Source organism: Aulostomus chinensis, chromosome 14, assembly GCF_037954235.1.
Source record: "Aulostomus chinensis isolate RoL2024-O1b breed Wild chromosome 14, RoL_Achi_v1.0, whole genome shotgun sequence".
Classification (NCBI taxonomy): Eukaryota; Metazoa; Chordata; class Actinopteri; order Syngnathiformes; family Aulostomidae; genus Aulostomus; species Aulostomus chinensis.
The window spans coordinates 18,134,193-18,148,428 of record NC_141333.1 but is presented as its reverse complement, the minus strand read 5'-3'; the positions used below and the strand labels follow the sequence as shown (position 1 = coordinate 18,148,428).

The 14,236-nt window shown below is 42.2% G+C and overlaps 2 protein-coding genes across 4 annotated transcripts in view; both read right to left on the bottom strand.

Annotated features, from left to right (window-relative positions):
* LOC147250015 (uncharacterized protein C1orf21 homolog) overlaps window positions 1-967 on the bottom strand; it is a 30,925-nt gene extending 29,958 nt beyond the window's left edge. The window contains exon 1 of the mRNA XM_086225127.1: window positions 572-967. The gene's annotated coding sequence lies outside the window, so the exon portion shown is untranslated. The remainder of the gene's footprint in view (window positions 1-571) is intronic.
* A 973-nt stretch (window positions 968-1,940) lies between these two features.
* Window positions 1,941-14,143, bottom strand: edem3 (ER degradation enhancer, mannosidase alpha-like 3). 3 transcript variants are annotated; one of them, XM_086223775.1, is made up of 21 exons: window positions 13,019-14,143; window positions 12,877-12,922; window positions 12,447-12,547; window positions 11,277-11,316; window positions 10,921-11,033; window positions 10,601-10,754; window positions 10,019-10,153; window positions 9,007-9,112; window positions 8,677-8,774; window positions 8,347-8,472; window positions 8,182-8,265; window positions 7,952-8,035; window positions 7,490-7,614; window positions 6,477-6,648; window positions 6,229-6,374; window positions 5,987-6,131; window positions 5,556-5,747; window positions 5,189-5,354; window positions 4,546-4,731; window positions 4,139-4,186; window positions 1,941-3,210 (listed from the first exon to the last, which is right to left on the bottom strand). In XM_086223775.1, the coding sequence occupies exons 1-21, from the start codon at window positions 13,105-13,107 to the stop codon at window positions 2,843-2,845; spliced, it is 2,724 nt and encodes a 907-aa protein (XP_086079901.1). In that variant the 5' UTR covers window positions 13,108-14,143; the 3' UTR covers window positions 1,941-2,842. The 3 variants fall into 3 exon arrangements, with proteins under 3 accessions (XP_086079901.1, XP_086079903.1, XP_086079904.1); XM_086223777.1 differs by having other exon boundaries at window positions 4,172-4,186; XM_086223778.1 differs by lacking the exon at window positions 4,139-4,186 and having other exon boundaries at window positions 13,019-14,142.
* Window positions 14,144-14,236: the final 93 nt, after the last annotated feature.

The following is a 14,236-nucleotide window of genomic DNA, read 5'->3' as shown; positions in this document are numbered from 1 at the left end:
CAGCTGTGTCCAGCTGCGCAACACTGGGCGCTTTGTTCCCCGCAGAGTGCAAACGGTGTATGTACACATAGTTTCATTTCCACAATAGTTAACGGCTGTGGCCCCTGCTGCCGGCAAACCTCCGTCTGTTGTTCGGGGTTCCGGCAGAACCGACCGGCCTCACGGGCGAGGAGGGAGCAACGGGACGGGGTGGCACAGCCAACCAGGATGTGTGGAAAATTTGAATTGCGCTGAGCCAACGATGTCCAAACCCAGCCAACACAAACACACACGCACACAACCAATGAGAAACATCTTCTTCGAGTCCTCTAGTGTTTTATCGCTGATAACAGCGGCGATAACCCGGCGTTAGCGTGGCAGGGAGCCCCCCCGCCCCGACGACAACAAATCATGGACAGATGCGAAGCCCGGTGTAGAGGAAGCAAAGCGCCGGGAAATTACGGTACTATCGGGAAACAACAACAAAAGAGGCGAGTAACGAGGGGGAGAAAGCGTCAGGGGGAGCGTGGTCTTCGTGGACGGATAAATGACACCTATGGGAGACAACAGACGAGTACAAGCGCTTACTTACTCAGATGAACCGGGGCCGCTCGGTCCACTGGAGGTTAGCCGGTCGGTCTTCCAGCTCCGTCGGGCGGGATCTGCGCTATGAGGAGCTCAGAGCCTCGAGGACTGAACGTAAACTGTGGCTTGCGTCATTTCACTGGGATGCCACTATTGCGTGCAGCAATGCAGCCATCTTGCTGAGGAGTGCCCCAGCAACTCACCAATCACTGCTGGAGCCGAGCTGCTCCCAGTCTGGATCCAGCATTGAAAACGATCCTCCCGGAGCTCTTATACACAGAAGGAGACCGTCGAAGGACCTGCACTGACAATTATATTTGGTTAATTGATACAGAATATGTGTCTAGCGAGTCACTTCAAACAATAAAATGACCTCCCAATGTCTTTATTCAAATGTTGTAGAGGTGGTCTACCTGCACGTAACGCCCCCTGAACACACACACTCCTCTAGTTTCATATATGGGCATCGAGACATAATTAATGAATTAAAATAGAAATCCATGACCAGAAATACACACAGGCACACACACACACGCCAAGCCTCATGAGTGGTTTAAAAAAAAACAAAAAACATAATTAATTAAAATAGGAATCAGTTACTAGAAATAAACACCCACACACTGTTCATGTATGGTTATCAAACAATTCAAATGTAAATTGGATTCAAAAATATATCACCAAAAATGCACACCCCACTCACACTCTTAAGTTTATATGGTCATCTCACATTACAAACATAACATTATGAAAAAATCTATTTTTAAAAATATAGTATCTTGTTATAACTGTTATGAGGCTGTTTGCATTTAAGTATTATGACACAGGGATATTCTGCCCATAAAGCACATTTGCTGATATGTTTTGTTCTAAGGAAAATATTAAATCTATGTGTATTGGTCACTTGGTTTTCTACTTCTACATGTGTTGAATTTATAAATGCTTGTGCATGATGAGGACTTTTCTCAGGCACACAAATGTCATGTTGACTGAGGATTTTTGTCAGTGTCTGCTAGTTATCACCTATTACATATATTATATTTGCTGTCAAGACTTTGTTGGAATAATACTTTTTCTCCATAGGGGAGCATTAGTTACTGAAGTATTTTGTAGATGTACTTCTGCATTTACATGTATAGAATATATATATATATATATATATATATATATATATATGTATATATCCTCTCGCACCTCATCTCACAGTCATGGTATATGGTGGATAAAGAGAATTTCTCCCTAGAGACAAATGTTATGTTGACTGAAGTGATTTAATGTGGGTGTCTACCAGCTACTAAAGAGAAACTTTTTTTTAATTATTTTTCATTTTGTTGAAAGAGCATAAACACAAAAAGTGAAGACAGTTTTAACAATTTCCCTCTCAATTTTATTCATTCCATCACATTAACTTATTGGCTTACTCTCAGTCAGCAGCTATAACATGACAGATCACATAGCACCCTCCTGTGGTTTACCACAGGTGTGTAATCAGTCCAACACACCACTGAGGGTGTGTCTGCTCCACCCAATATGGTCCAGGGGTTTGTTAGTTGGTTGGTGAACCAGAACCTGAGCAAACAGCGCTGTACAGTTTTAGTCAATATATCTTGAGAGATACATATTTACACTGCCATTAGACTTCTGTATGTCCTCCATAGAGAGCAGAGTTTGGTGTGGACTTTGTTGATGATGAAACCGGAACACATCCTGCTGCTTCGTTGATGTCACAGGTCCCCGTGTTAATTAAGTCCTTCACTCACTTAACAGTCTTTTTATGCATGATTGAACCCAAACTCCTGAAAACAGTTAATGCTGTATCACAAATAATCATCATATTTAAATAAAATCAATTGGTTGGTGAATTAATTAGTTTGCTGGACCGGCACCCATTTGAGCTAAAAGAAATGCAGAACAAGAGTGTGAGAAGTAATGTGGATGGGAAAATGAGATGCAGATACACAAAGACTGGTCCTTGTCAGTCATGACGGTTTGCTATGATCAATATGACAAAGTGAGGTAAGGTCGTCCATCATCTACCAAGGTAAATAGGACTGTCCTCTGGTCCAGGAATACAGTACAGAGCCTGCTTTGGCACATCATCTCATCCACAGATGGCAAGAAAGGAAGCAGTCAAGATGAGCACTGTTCAATTTCAACATTAAAAAACACAAAAACAAAGGTCAGTGTTTGATTGAGGCTGGTAACGCGGAAAGATGAGCTCCCTCCAGGTTTCATTGCAGGATCAAACCACAGTCAAAGGGCATGCCACGTGTGATGACTGTCAGAGCTCATCCTTCTCCATCTGCTTGAATGCCTCCAAGTCCTCCCGCCAATCAGCTAGTAGTTCATCCACTGACTGGCTGCTGGAGTCTCTGTCACCCTCAGGCTCCTTGCTCTTAGAGTCTCTCTCCTCTGTAGGCTGAGCAGAGTCTGTCTGTGTAGAACCAGCTTCATCTTCTGCTGCACTGACTTCCTGTGCGGGACTTGTGTCTTCATCGACAGGACTAACTTCCTCCTGTGATGATGTAACCTCCTCAGGTGCAGATTCGTCTAATTCCACCGTGCTCATTTGTGATTGGCCAACGGGTGCGAAGGAGTTGGGAGTTGTGGCTTCAGTTAGACAGTCCTCTGCCTCTGGCACATCCACACCTGAAAAGAGAACAGGGGTGGAGACAAAAAAAGATGTGCATGACACACACACACACAGCATTTTTCCTCCCACTCAGTCAGTAATCTATACAACATGCCTCCTTGTAGCTATTCTAAGTCAGAAATAGACTGATTTTCATAAAGAGGCTGTCGACTGTAACAGCATGATGCTGATGGTGAGTCATCTTTCCCGCAGGATAAAGCCTCTCACATAGCTGCACAACCAAACTGAGAATCAACTGGGATATGGAATCTGGCAAAAAGTTGTGCTGTGATATATGCACAGATCTGGTAAGGTAACAAGTATTCAATGTGCTATACTGTCTAAAAATATAGACACTTCCTTTGCTTGAAAAGTGTTGAGACAAATCTGGGATGTTAATTACACATTCATGGGAGTATAGAGAAGAAAGCTGCAACAGGATGATTCAGCTGCAGAAAGCAAAGGTGTCAGGGTGGCTCCAAATGTGAAATCAAAGGATTTTGTCCTTTTTTCAAAGCATTTTCTCTGATAAGATCCAAGACATCTTGTAGGAACACTGCTACAGCCGGGTAACTTCAGTATTTTAGGCTTTTAATAATACTTGTGATGAAATCCCTCAATCTTATAGCCTTTGAAAACAACTTAAGAGTCAGTGTAGATAAAGATCAAGACAACCAGCAGCTGTGTGAACATGATGTGCATGGCTGAGATGGAAATCTAGTGTGATATTCTTCCTGCTGCTGTGTCGAGACTTGCTACAAGTACCTATTGTAGATCCAGTGACAAGTCATGAGGGAATATCACACACACTTCTCCATCAAACAAACAGAAACCTGTGGGTGGCGGGCAGGCAAAGTAAAGAAGGATGGAGAGACAGGAACATTAAGGATGGAAAAAGAAAGGACACATGGGTAAGAGACAAAGGGAAATGATGAAAATACTTACTGCCCTCAATCAGGCTGCCAGGAAGAGGTTTACCTTTGAATATGGCTGCTGCTCATCCAAAAGGGGAGAGGATTGTGAAATAAGAAGCCAAAAAAGAGAGTAGAGGAAATGCAGTGTTACAGTCCACCACGAGGTATAGAGGGATTTGAAAAAAGGAGGAAAGGGATGTCATATTGATAAACCATGAACCATTATAACCACAGCTGGTGGGTGGTGTTGAAATGAGTCGCCGTTACTGAGCCTTCAAATAATCCCTGAATCCCTACACCTCATCTTTATTTCGTGCAGCGCAGCACATGATGAGACAGTCAGAAGAGATTGATGTTCACCCATCTATCACGGAATTTAAAAAAAAGAGAGATAAATGAAAGAATGTTAAGAGAGAACACGAGGCAGTGGAGTCATACCTCTGTCTTTGGCTTTGTCGCTCAGCAGAACCTCCACCTCCTTGTACTCCTTCAGCGCCTCCAGCAGGATGTTGCCCTCCTTGTGGAAGAGGAAGAGGAGAGGCAAGGTGATGTCGTCTGTGTTGCGTCCGTCCCCGGCCATCTGAAACAGGGGGGCCGTGTCACTGCTGCTGCCTTCATTGTCATCTGGGACAAGGGAAAAAAAAAAAAAAAAAAGCAAAAAAGACAAGTGTCAATTAACGAAATATTGATTTAAATTACTTGAGCGCCTAACCTTAAGTATGAAAGTCAATTGAATATCTTCTGCTTTGGGTTTGTTTTTACATAATATGCACAATTTTCTGACATTTGTAGATCAAAGCACTCTTCAAATAAACTTGAATATTTTTTCATAATTTATGCGAGAATAATTCACGACTGGTATAAAGAACATCACAACACAGAGGAAGATTATGCTTATGTTTGATGCTACTGCTGCTGCTGTTATTATGGAGGAAAATGATAAAGAAGTTCATTATTCAGTCATCATGCAATGTACAGGGCTTATTTGACAGGCTGTCCTCAAGCTAATCCATTTATTGGGCACTAATCTAGTCACTGAGTTGATATCTTCCTTCTTGTGTCGTCAGCTGCTTGTACTCACCGATGACAATGCCTCCGATGGCGCCAGCTTTCTGAATGTGTCGGGCTTTCTCTGCAAACATACACTGACCCCTCTGGAGCAGAGCAATGTGGCCCTGGATATAATCAGCGTTGGCGATCTCACTACAGCCACTGTAGGGCTCTGCTACAGTCACGAAGCCTCGTACCTGCACAGAGGAGGACGGAGGAAGAAAACGCTTCAGTGTTTTGCTTCACTCTCCTGTTGCTGAACGAATTAGGAAAATATTCAGCGAGAGGAAGTGTTTTCTAAAAACTACAGGGTAAATGTGTTAGGAAAAACAAACAGGAGGACAGTTAAGTGCCCGTTGGAAACCTGGCACCTTAGCGACACTAACAAACCCACTCACCCCCGTGGAACTTTTGGACAGGTCGGTGCCAAACTGTGCGGGGCCTGCGGTCAGCACAACCCTGCCAAAGAACGGATGTGAGACAATCTGAATGGCTCTGGGAGGAAGCTGCTCTTTCTGCTGCTGGCTGGACAACTCCATCATCTCCTGCATGAAACGTACGCCGTCCTCAGCTGCTACCGCGCTAACCGCCTTAGTGTGTGTGTCAAAGAGAGAGAGAAAATCAGAATAATTTGCATGACAAAGAATAAGGACCTTAAGTTTCTATAAGTGCATTGCAGATATACTTGCAGTCATTAAAATAAGGTCTAAGATCATCATCAGAATCAGCCGAGTAATTAAGAAAATATAATGACCTCAGCCTTGGACTGTGTGTTTTTCATGACAAATCAGCCATCAATGAGCACACATTGTGTTTTCATGTTGTGTACCTGCGTAGCATGCTGCACCAGTTGCACCCTGCCATCTTTCAGGTGGATGAGACTTACACCCATCCTCCTCAGCAGTTCCAGGTGTTCAGGGTTGTTTGCCATGAAGTCCTGAGCTCTCAGCGGAGGGCTGCCCATGCCAGGCTCCCTGAATGGAGAATGAGTTGGAGGGAAACGGTGATGGAAGGGAAATAACAAAATTTAGGGAGAATAAATAATAAGCACCAGATCTATGACTGCATTACCGGTAAGGAGCAGGACGTGGGCAGCTCTTGTCCACGGCGCTACGAATGGGTTCTCTCAGGTTACGAGGGAAGGCGGGGTCAGGAAACAGGAGTCGAGTGTTAGGACAGGTCCAGTCAAAGTTAGAGTCATCCAGCTCCTCCTCTGACTGAAGCATCACGAGTATGAGACAAGTGCCATCAGAAACTCGACTGTGGAAATGAATTCACCTTCTTGCCTGAAGTAATTAGAATGGCAGCATGACAATTACCGTTCTATTTGAGGGAATAGATGAAGAATGAGGGGCTGTGGAAAGAGAAAGAGGCAACAGGTGTGCCTCAGTAGTAAAGATGTAGTCCTCCACATCAAATGGTAGGTCCTCAGCATCAGCAAAGAGCAGGAAAAGGTACTTAAACATCTCAGCAAGGAAGAAAGAGTCCATCCTATGAGCAGAGAAGAAGTGAAAGACACCAGCAAAGTTAAAATGTTTATTCATCAAAGTACAGCCTGACTAAATTACAGTCAGGGAAATACACAACATACAGAATATGCATCTTTATACCAGTGTAGTACGTTGGAAGATGACAAATATGCTGCTGTACTGCATCATCCATCCATCCATCAATTTTCTATTCAACTTTTCCGTTAAAGGTCGCAGGAGGGCTGGAGCCTATCCCAGCTGACATTGGGCGAGAGGCGGGGTTCACACTGGACGGGTCGCCAGTCCATCATGAAATAAAATAGTGACCAGTCCCCCTTAAAGATTATCTACCTTGTGCTGAGTGAGTCACATTCCTATTCAAATGTTTATGACAGCCTAACTGATGTTTAGTTGGTGACAATAGTCAGGATTAAGAGCTACTTTTTAGGATAAACGTTGGTAATAACATAGCTCTCAGGACAGTCTTATACTGTACTGATATTTTCCCATCAGCAATTATGTGTTATAACAAATGTGTTACAGGTGGCATTCTTAGATAACTCACATTCTTTACAATAACTTAAACTTTACAAACAGAGTTTATTACCGCGATGGCTCTTCAAATGAAGTTTGAGGAATCTCAGTCTTAAAATTGTGTGCTTGATGAGCACTAAGCCATGATATGTTAATTTGAGGCATTTAACTGTTCAGATATGGATAGCATCCATTTTTCATCTGGTGTTTATTTCATGTTACACAGTATCTAACCCTTCCTGCTTTACACTTGCTGTATTTCCTACCATACTATACAAACTAATACTATCTGATGGTATATAAAGCAAATCTGATGGCTTCATAGTTACCTGTCCTCGTGGCTCCCCGTACGCACATCCTTCATCGCGGCAAAGCCACAGGGAACACGAGCAAAACGATTGAGGTTATCAAGGATGGTGCGCCCTGCTTCCAGGTAGTACGGGTCTGCTGTGGCCTACAAGAACAAGACGGACATCAGAGCAGCACGACAAGGAATCTGGTTAGGTGAAGAGAAGTACTAGGGTAGTAGTAGTTTTATTCTGGCAAACAAAACAAAACAAAAAGTTAAGTAAGTTTATTAGATTAATGACAATTTGATTTTTTTTAATTATTTTTTTAACCAGACACTGTATCTGAGCTCTTAAAGATGAAGAGTGCCTAATAAACAGCACAAATGAAGATGATGCTTCAGATTTTGGTCACACTGAACAAAAATCAGATGCTTGATAACAGATAATATTCTACCTCTGTACTTTAGAGCTGCATTACATCATGTTTTCCTGATAAACTACCTTGTAAAGGAAATAGGTGCTCTCTGCAAATTCAGGCCTCAGGGGATGCTGGGCCCAGTGTACCCTGAAATCAGTAGTGAAGGCCTGCAGACACACAGAGAAGGACAAACAGGTCAGCACAGCACTCCAACCTTGTAATGAGAGGAAACAGAAGAAACTCATGATGCCAATTCAATTTAAAGAGTTATCAGCAGATACAGCTAAACGTGTAGCATTTAAAGACCCATCACCTCAGGTAGGAAGTTGTGTTTCTTGGTTACTTGGTACAGCATTTCATGAGTCTCAATGGCTGGACGAATATCTCCCTTCAACACCTGAAACAGTATATAAAACATTACAGACAGAGTACAAGATAACAAGGACAGTAAACGCTTTCACTGCTGATCAAATCTGACCTGAAGACCAGGGAAGAATGCGAGAAGCGAGTCCATCCAGGTGCGAGCCGGAAGCAGAGGTTTGTGGATGTGGACGTCGAGCAAGAGAGGAGGCTGGCTGATGTACTTCATTATAGATGCATAGTGCTACGAGGTGAGGGGGGCACAGAGGATCAGACTGAGATGAGCATCAGAACGTCAGATACGTTTCAGGGTAACAATAATAATATACGCATCCCCAACGCGCACTCTAAAGGCTGTCTTGTGTGAGACAAATTGTCATTATGCAGAGAGAGCGGTGTAGGGTTACTTTAACTGAGCATTCAAGAGTGTGCATGTGTGTGTCCTCACAATATTGAACCGCTGCAGAAACTGGTCATCTCCCAGGAGGACGTAAGCCTTAAGCAGGTATTCATAGTAGGAGTCAATCCCTGCCCCGACGCCACTGTCTGGAGACACAAGATCATATATACATCACTCTTTCAGGCAATAAAAAAAACCATATGTTCCATTGTCCACTGTCTGTACACCCACATCTTCTCTTATCAAGACACAGACTGCTTCAACTAAATTTTCACTTCCCAAAATCTCTATATCACTCTGTACTCTCTGACTTCCCAGGGTCCTCGGTTTCTATCATTATCACCTGCTTCCCATCTCACCCATCCATCTCTCTCTCACCCCTGCGCACCCACTCTCCAGAGTGGATGTTGATGGTGGTCCCCACCAGATTGCTGTTCCTCTGTCTCTTTTCCCAAAGGAAGTCCAGGGCTCGCCGGGCGTGGGCCTGTGTGTGTGTGCGTGTGTAAAAGGAAGGTTGCATTATTGATTAAAATAGAGAATAAAAGGCCATGTGCAGTAGCTGCTCACTGTTAGAGTGATTACAGTGATGGACTCTGTCTACTTGTTCAGCAGTCCACTTCAGCCAGGAAATGAGCTCAGCCAGTCACAAGCCGTCAACAGGTAAAAACATTATACTGCATTAGACCACTGTGTCTACATGATCCTAATCCCTGGTGAAACCTGAATAAACTTCTCAAAGAAGAAAGAAGGCTGAAACTTTCTGGTACAAGCAGGTTGATGAAATGAAAAGAAGATTCATTAGTATTGTAGCCCATCTTTATTATCACCTAAATCTTTTCGTCAAAAATGTTTGTAGGTCGTTTTAAAAAAATTAAAATATATTTGCTTGAACTAACAAAAATCTGCACAAACCTGATGAACACCAGGATATCAGATGACTGCGTGCACGGAATGGGATTAAGACTGTTCAAAGACCTCATGATTATGTAGCAATTCTCAAAGCTGCATAAGTCTTTCGAGAATTATAAAGGAACTGGCAACATTTTTATTTATTTTTGTTCTAGATCATAAATGAGCCCCAGTATTAATATGATCAAGAGACACACATTTAAACACTATTAACTGTTTAAAGAGCTGGTGGCTTTGTTACTGGTGCAAAACTGTTCCAAGTAGACCAGAAACATACGTATAATTTTGTGACTGCTTTACGAGACACAAAAAAAAAAAAATAAAATCAGGCAACAAAAATAATTTGAGTTAGAAGATGAAATTACCCTAAATAATCATTTCCCTGTTTTAGAAATATGAGAAGGCTGATATGTGGTTTTTCATCATCCTATCTGTTTTATTGACATCATATTGGACATTATTTATAATCATAATTGTTTACCTCAAAAACAGGATCCCCGGTGAAGCGACTTAAGGCAGCAAACTCCAGGATGATGGTTCCTGCACATGCTGTGCAGGTGTCTGTTTCTGTGCCTGTTCTCGTCTCTGGACCCCTGACACCATATTTCAAGTTCACCTGTTGGAACGGGGGGGGGGGGGGGGGGGGAGAAGAAGAAGAAGTATATCTTTACAGAGTCACATGATGCACTCAGGAACCTGTGTGTGAAAACCAGTCAGCCCAAAAAGATAAAAAGCAGAAACTTGTAGACATGCTGTACCAACGCTGAAAATGAATCCGTGTATTTTTGCCAGATGACATGAATGATATGATATGATATGAATGAAGCGAAATGATAATTTTCACCCAGATTTGTTTTTGTGTGCTGTGCAGGCAAAATATTATTAACAGTTCACAAACAGAGTTAGTACCTCAAAATCCTAGTGAGTGGAGGATTCACTGTAGTACCATATGAGATTTACAGTCGTGAAAACTGCATGCCACAAACTAAGCACAAGTATGTGCCATACTAAAGTATCAATTGATGACTGATTCTTGCTTGAGGGGTCTCCACATGTTTCTTACACGGGGGTACGGAAGGCCACTGCTGGTGTTGAAGGCTGGCAGCAGACGGAGGCCCAAGTCTTTGGCCATATGCAGGAGCTCATCCTGGTACCACTGCATGTGCTGACCCTCGTCCTTCAGCATCACAGCCATGGAGTGTCCTCCCAGCAGACCTCTGAAGACACAAACAAACATGTCAACACATTAATACAACCCTCATTTCATTTCTTCTCACTACAGTCCTCCTGTGGGTCAGAGATCACCACCATTGAACCTGCAGGAGATCACATAAGCAATTTCTTAACCCTCTAGACATGCGAATAATCATGCTCCAGTCTCACCCCAGGACTCGAATGTTGGTTTCGAAGACAGACACCACAATGTCATTGTCCAACCTCACGTCTGATAGGACTCTCCTCACTGCAGCCTCAAACTCTGTTGTCTTGTTCAAAAGCTGCTCATGAGACACAGTACGTGGAAATAAAATGAATACAAATACAATTTTTAAAGAATAAATGTTTACTTAAGGACTGTATTCATCTTTCCTTGGTGATAACATTATTTCCACCTTTTACTTTTAATGCAACATGAATTAGAATCATTTTCATGCACAATGTGGATATAACATTCCTGTGATGCCACCCACACTTCCACTGAGTTCTGTCCCAAAAAAACGTGAAAAATAATTGATACTCACCACCAGAGTATCCAGAGTGTCTATGAGAGTCAGAGAGAACCTAGCAGAGACAGAAAAGAACTCTTAAAAATAAAACCTGGAAAAACGTGGTCCTTCCCAACTACTTAGCACCTTGAGTAAAGGTAGGCTCATGCATAGCCATGGATTTACGAAGTTAGTATGAATGATAGTGAGGTATGAATCGATATGGAGTCGATTTCCTAGCTTTATTCAAAAGAGTGGTATAAAAGGTCGGGAGCATGATTTTATTGGTTTTATGTTCATATTCTCCCTGAAAGCCTGCACTAACATTTATAATAGAAAAATGTGTATAAACTGTCTTTTTATTCCAAAAGTCATCGAGAGAGCTTGAGGAGAGTATTTAATAAAAGTATGGAGGTCAAGAGTGCCTGAACATCAAGACAGCAAAGGAGTCTAAGTGCAAGAAATCTGTGCAAGCAACATCATATCTAAGGGCAGGCATACAAATGGAACAGAAAAAGAGCAAATCTAAGAGTATGCAGAGGATATTTGAGTGCAAGGGCAGGGTTAGAGGGAAAACATCGCAAAATGTAAACATGAAATCAATAAATCAACCTGCATTACCACACTTGAAAAGTGATTGGAAAACAGCGCCATATCAATTCATAATTACGGTCAAAAGTCAAAGCTCAGGACCACAAGTGAGTGTTGAAATGCAAATTGACAAACTGGAGCTTTGCCTTCCAGTTCAAGCTAAAGAAGTTAGCATTTCCTTGTTTATTACAGTAAGGCTGAATATCCTACTGGAAGTTTGTTGTCCCATATTGATTTGTTTGTTTTGAATTTTATATTTTACATCTCTTCCCAGAGGTATTTCCCCTGGGAAAAAAAAACCCTGTAAAATTCAGTGAGTCTAATGATATTTTGAATTACTACCTAAAAAAAACAAAGCAAAAATACTATAACACCAACTGTGTTGAATCTTGGTGAAGGGAGGGGTGTAGCACAGGCCAAAAAACAACCAAATACACTTGGGCCTTCTCTGTGTAACAAGCGGAAAAAAACGCCAATCTATTTCTGTAAGGAGAAGTTAAATCTGTCACCTTTCATCAAATAGATGTCAGATGTTGGTGTGGTATAATATCTGGGAACGTCAGAGCTTTGTTAGTAGATTAAAGAGAAAGGAATAAAGGCAGTAATGCTACTCACTTTCCAAGTGCGTCATCTATGTCACCTCGACTAGGTTCAAGCCCACGTACTCTTCCTCTGCACGTTAGAGGCATCAGCTCATCGGCTGGGTACGCATGATCCTAGGCAATAAATACAGGTAATATTTACATCATGTCTTTTAATTTGGTGTATTCCCTCACAAGCTGGCTAAAACATAGGAGAGTCAGTCATCGCAAACTATGCAATAGTAGAATGTTAATTATGAATAAATCTTGTTCATTATTCTGTTTAGCTGCAGGACGGACATCGAAACATGCAATCGATTTAATTTTTTTTCAATTTCAGATCTGTAAACACAGCCTCAGATCTAAGCTGCAACATCATCCTGATCATAATTTTGATAATCAAGACAACAGAAAAAAAGTATGACTTATCAACTGTGTTTAAGCTGATCCTTTGAGGAACTTACCATATAATTCTGATATGCATGATCAAACATCTCAACCACTTGGTTTCTTTGTTGAGTGGAGAAGAGACACAAATCAGTACAAAGAACCAATTTTAAAAGAGCTTTTTTTTTTTTTTCATTGATGTTGTGTTCTTTTCCTCACCTCAGCCTGTGCTTCTCCTCCCGTGGCATGGCCCATCCCAGGCTACATAATGCTCCAAAAAGCATCAAGGTGAACAATGCAGGCGGCATTGTAGCAAGCAGGGAAATTTACAGCAATATACATACAACCACAGCTCAGTTCTCACTCAGTCTTTGAGCAAATACAAAGTGTTCACCCCCACCCAAACCAAATAACAATGTACCTCTGAAATCATGTTGATCCACTACAAGATACCAGCTTCTAATCAATGATTACATATAGACAGTAGCTTACGCAGCATCTATGTTTTTGCGGGACACTCAGTCTATGCACTTCCAGCTGACATGCAAATTAACAGCTGTCAATTCAAAAATATCCAACTGTAATAAGGAGAGAGTGGCGTAAGCTATGGCGCAAATAACTTTCTGATATCGGTCCTGTGAACAGGCTTGTCCGTCTCTCACACAACTGTTTACTTTTCCAAGCTGTCACCCGGACCCAATACAGGTAGGAGGTGTGTGTGACACGTTGACAGGACTGTCGTTACATCTCAGTGGTGCCCGAAAGCAAACCGACTGCCATAAGGAATTCCAGTAAAGCCATCTACATATGACATTAACTCCAATGTTATTATCGAGGGTTTAAACTTCAGTGAATGCAACTATCAAGCAACCCTCTCAGTAATCAGGACCTCCTGTGTATATAAAAAAAAAACAAAAACAAAAACTCACTACAAACCAAGTAAACGTAACAGTAATCCTGTCAGAGAAGTTCTTGTTATCACCCAGGTGCGTGTCGACCCGCTTCAGATACCGCTGTTAAGTTAATCATTTCCTCCTCTCGGCGGATCAGTTTAGTTAGCTCGACAGAGAAGCATCCGAGCACTTGTCAAGGTTTAATTAGCCAGTTAGCCACCAGTGCTAACTCACCGAGCAGCTGGCCGTCGACATGCCGACAACGTATGAGAAATCCCCGTAAACACAGTCCATTGTTAGCCGGCAGACCTGACCGGGGTGTATTTCGCGTCTGTCGTATTCAAGGTTGTAGGTGGCCAATTTGCCGTATGCAGCTATTTCACCGAGCTAGCCTGCCTCAAAACCGGATAGCGTTGCAATACATTGCAAAAAAGGTCAACAACATCCGCTTCCTGGTAAAAAAAAAAAGGAAGATGAACACTCCCTGAGTTTTGACTCTCAGATTGCACTTGAGAACAAATCGGTGCCTTTTTTTCCGTCATTG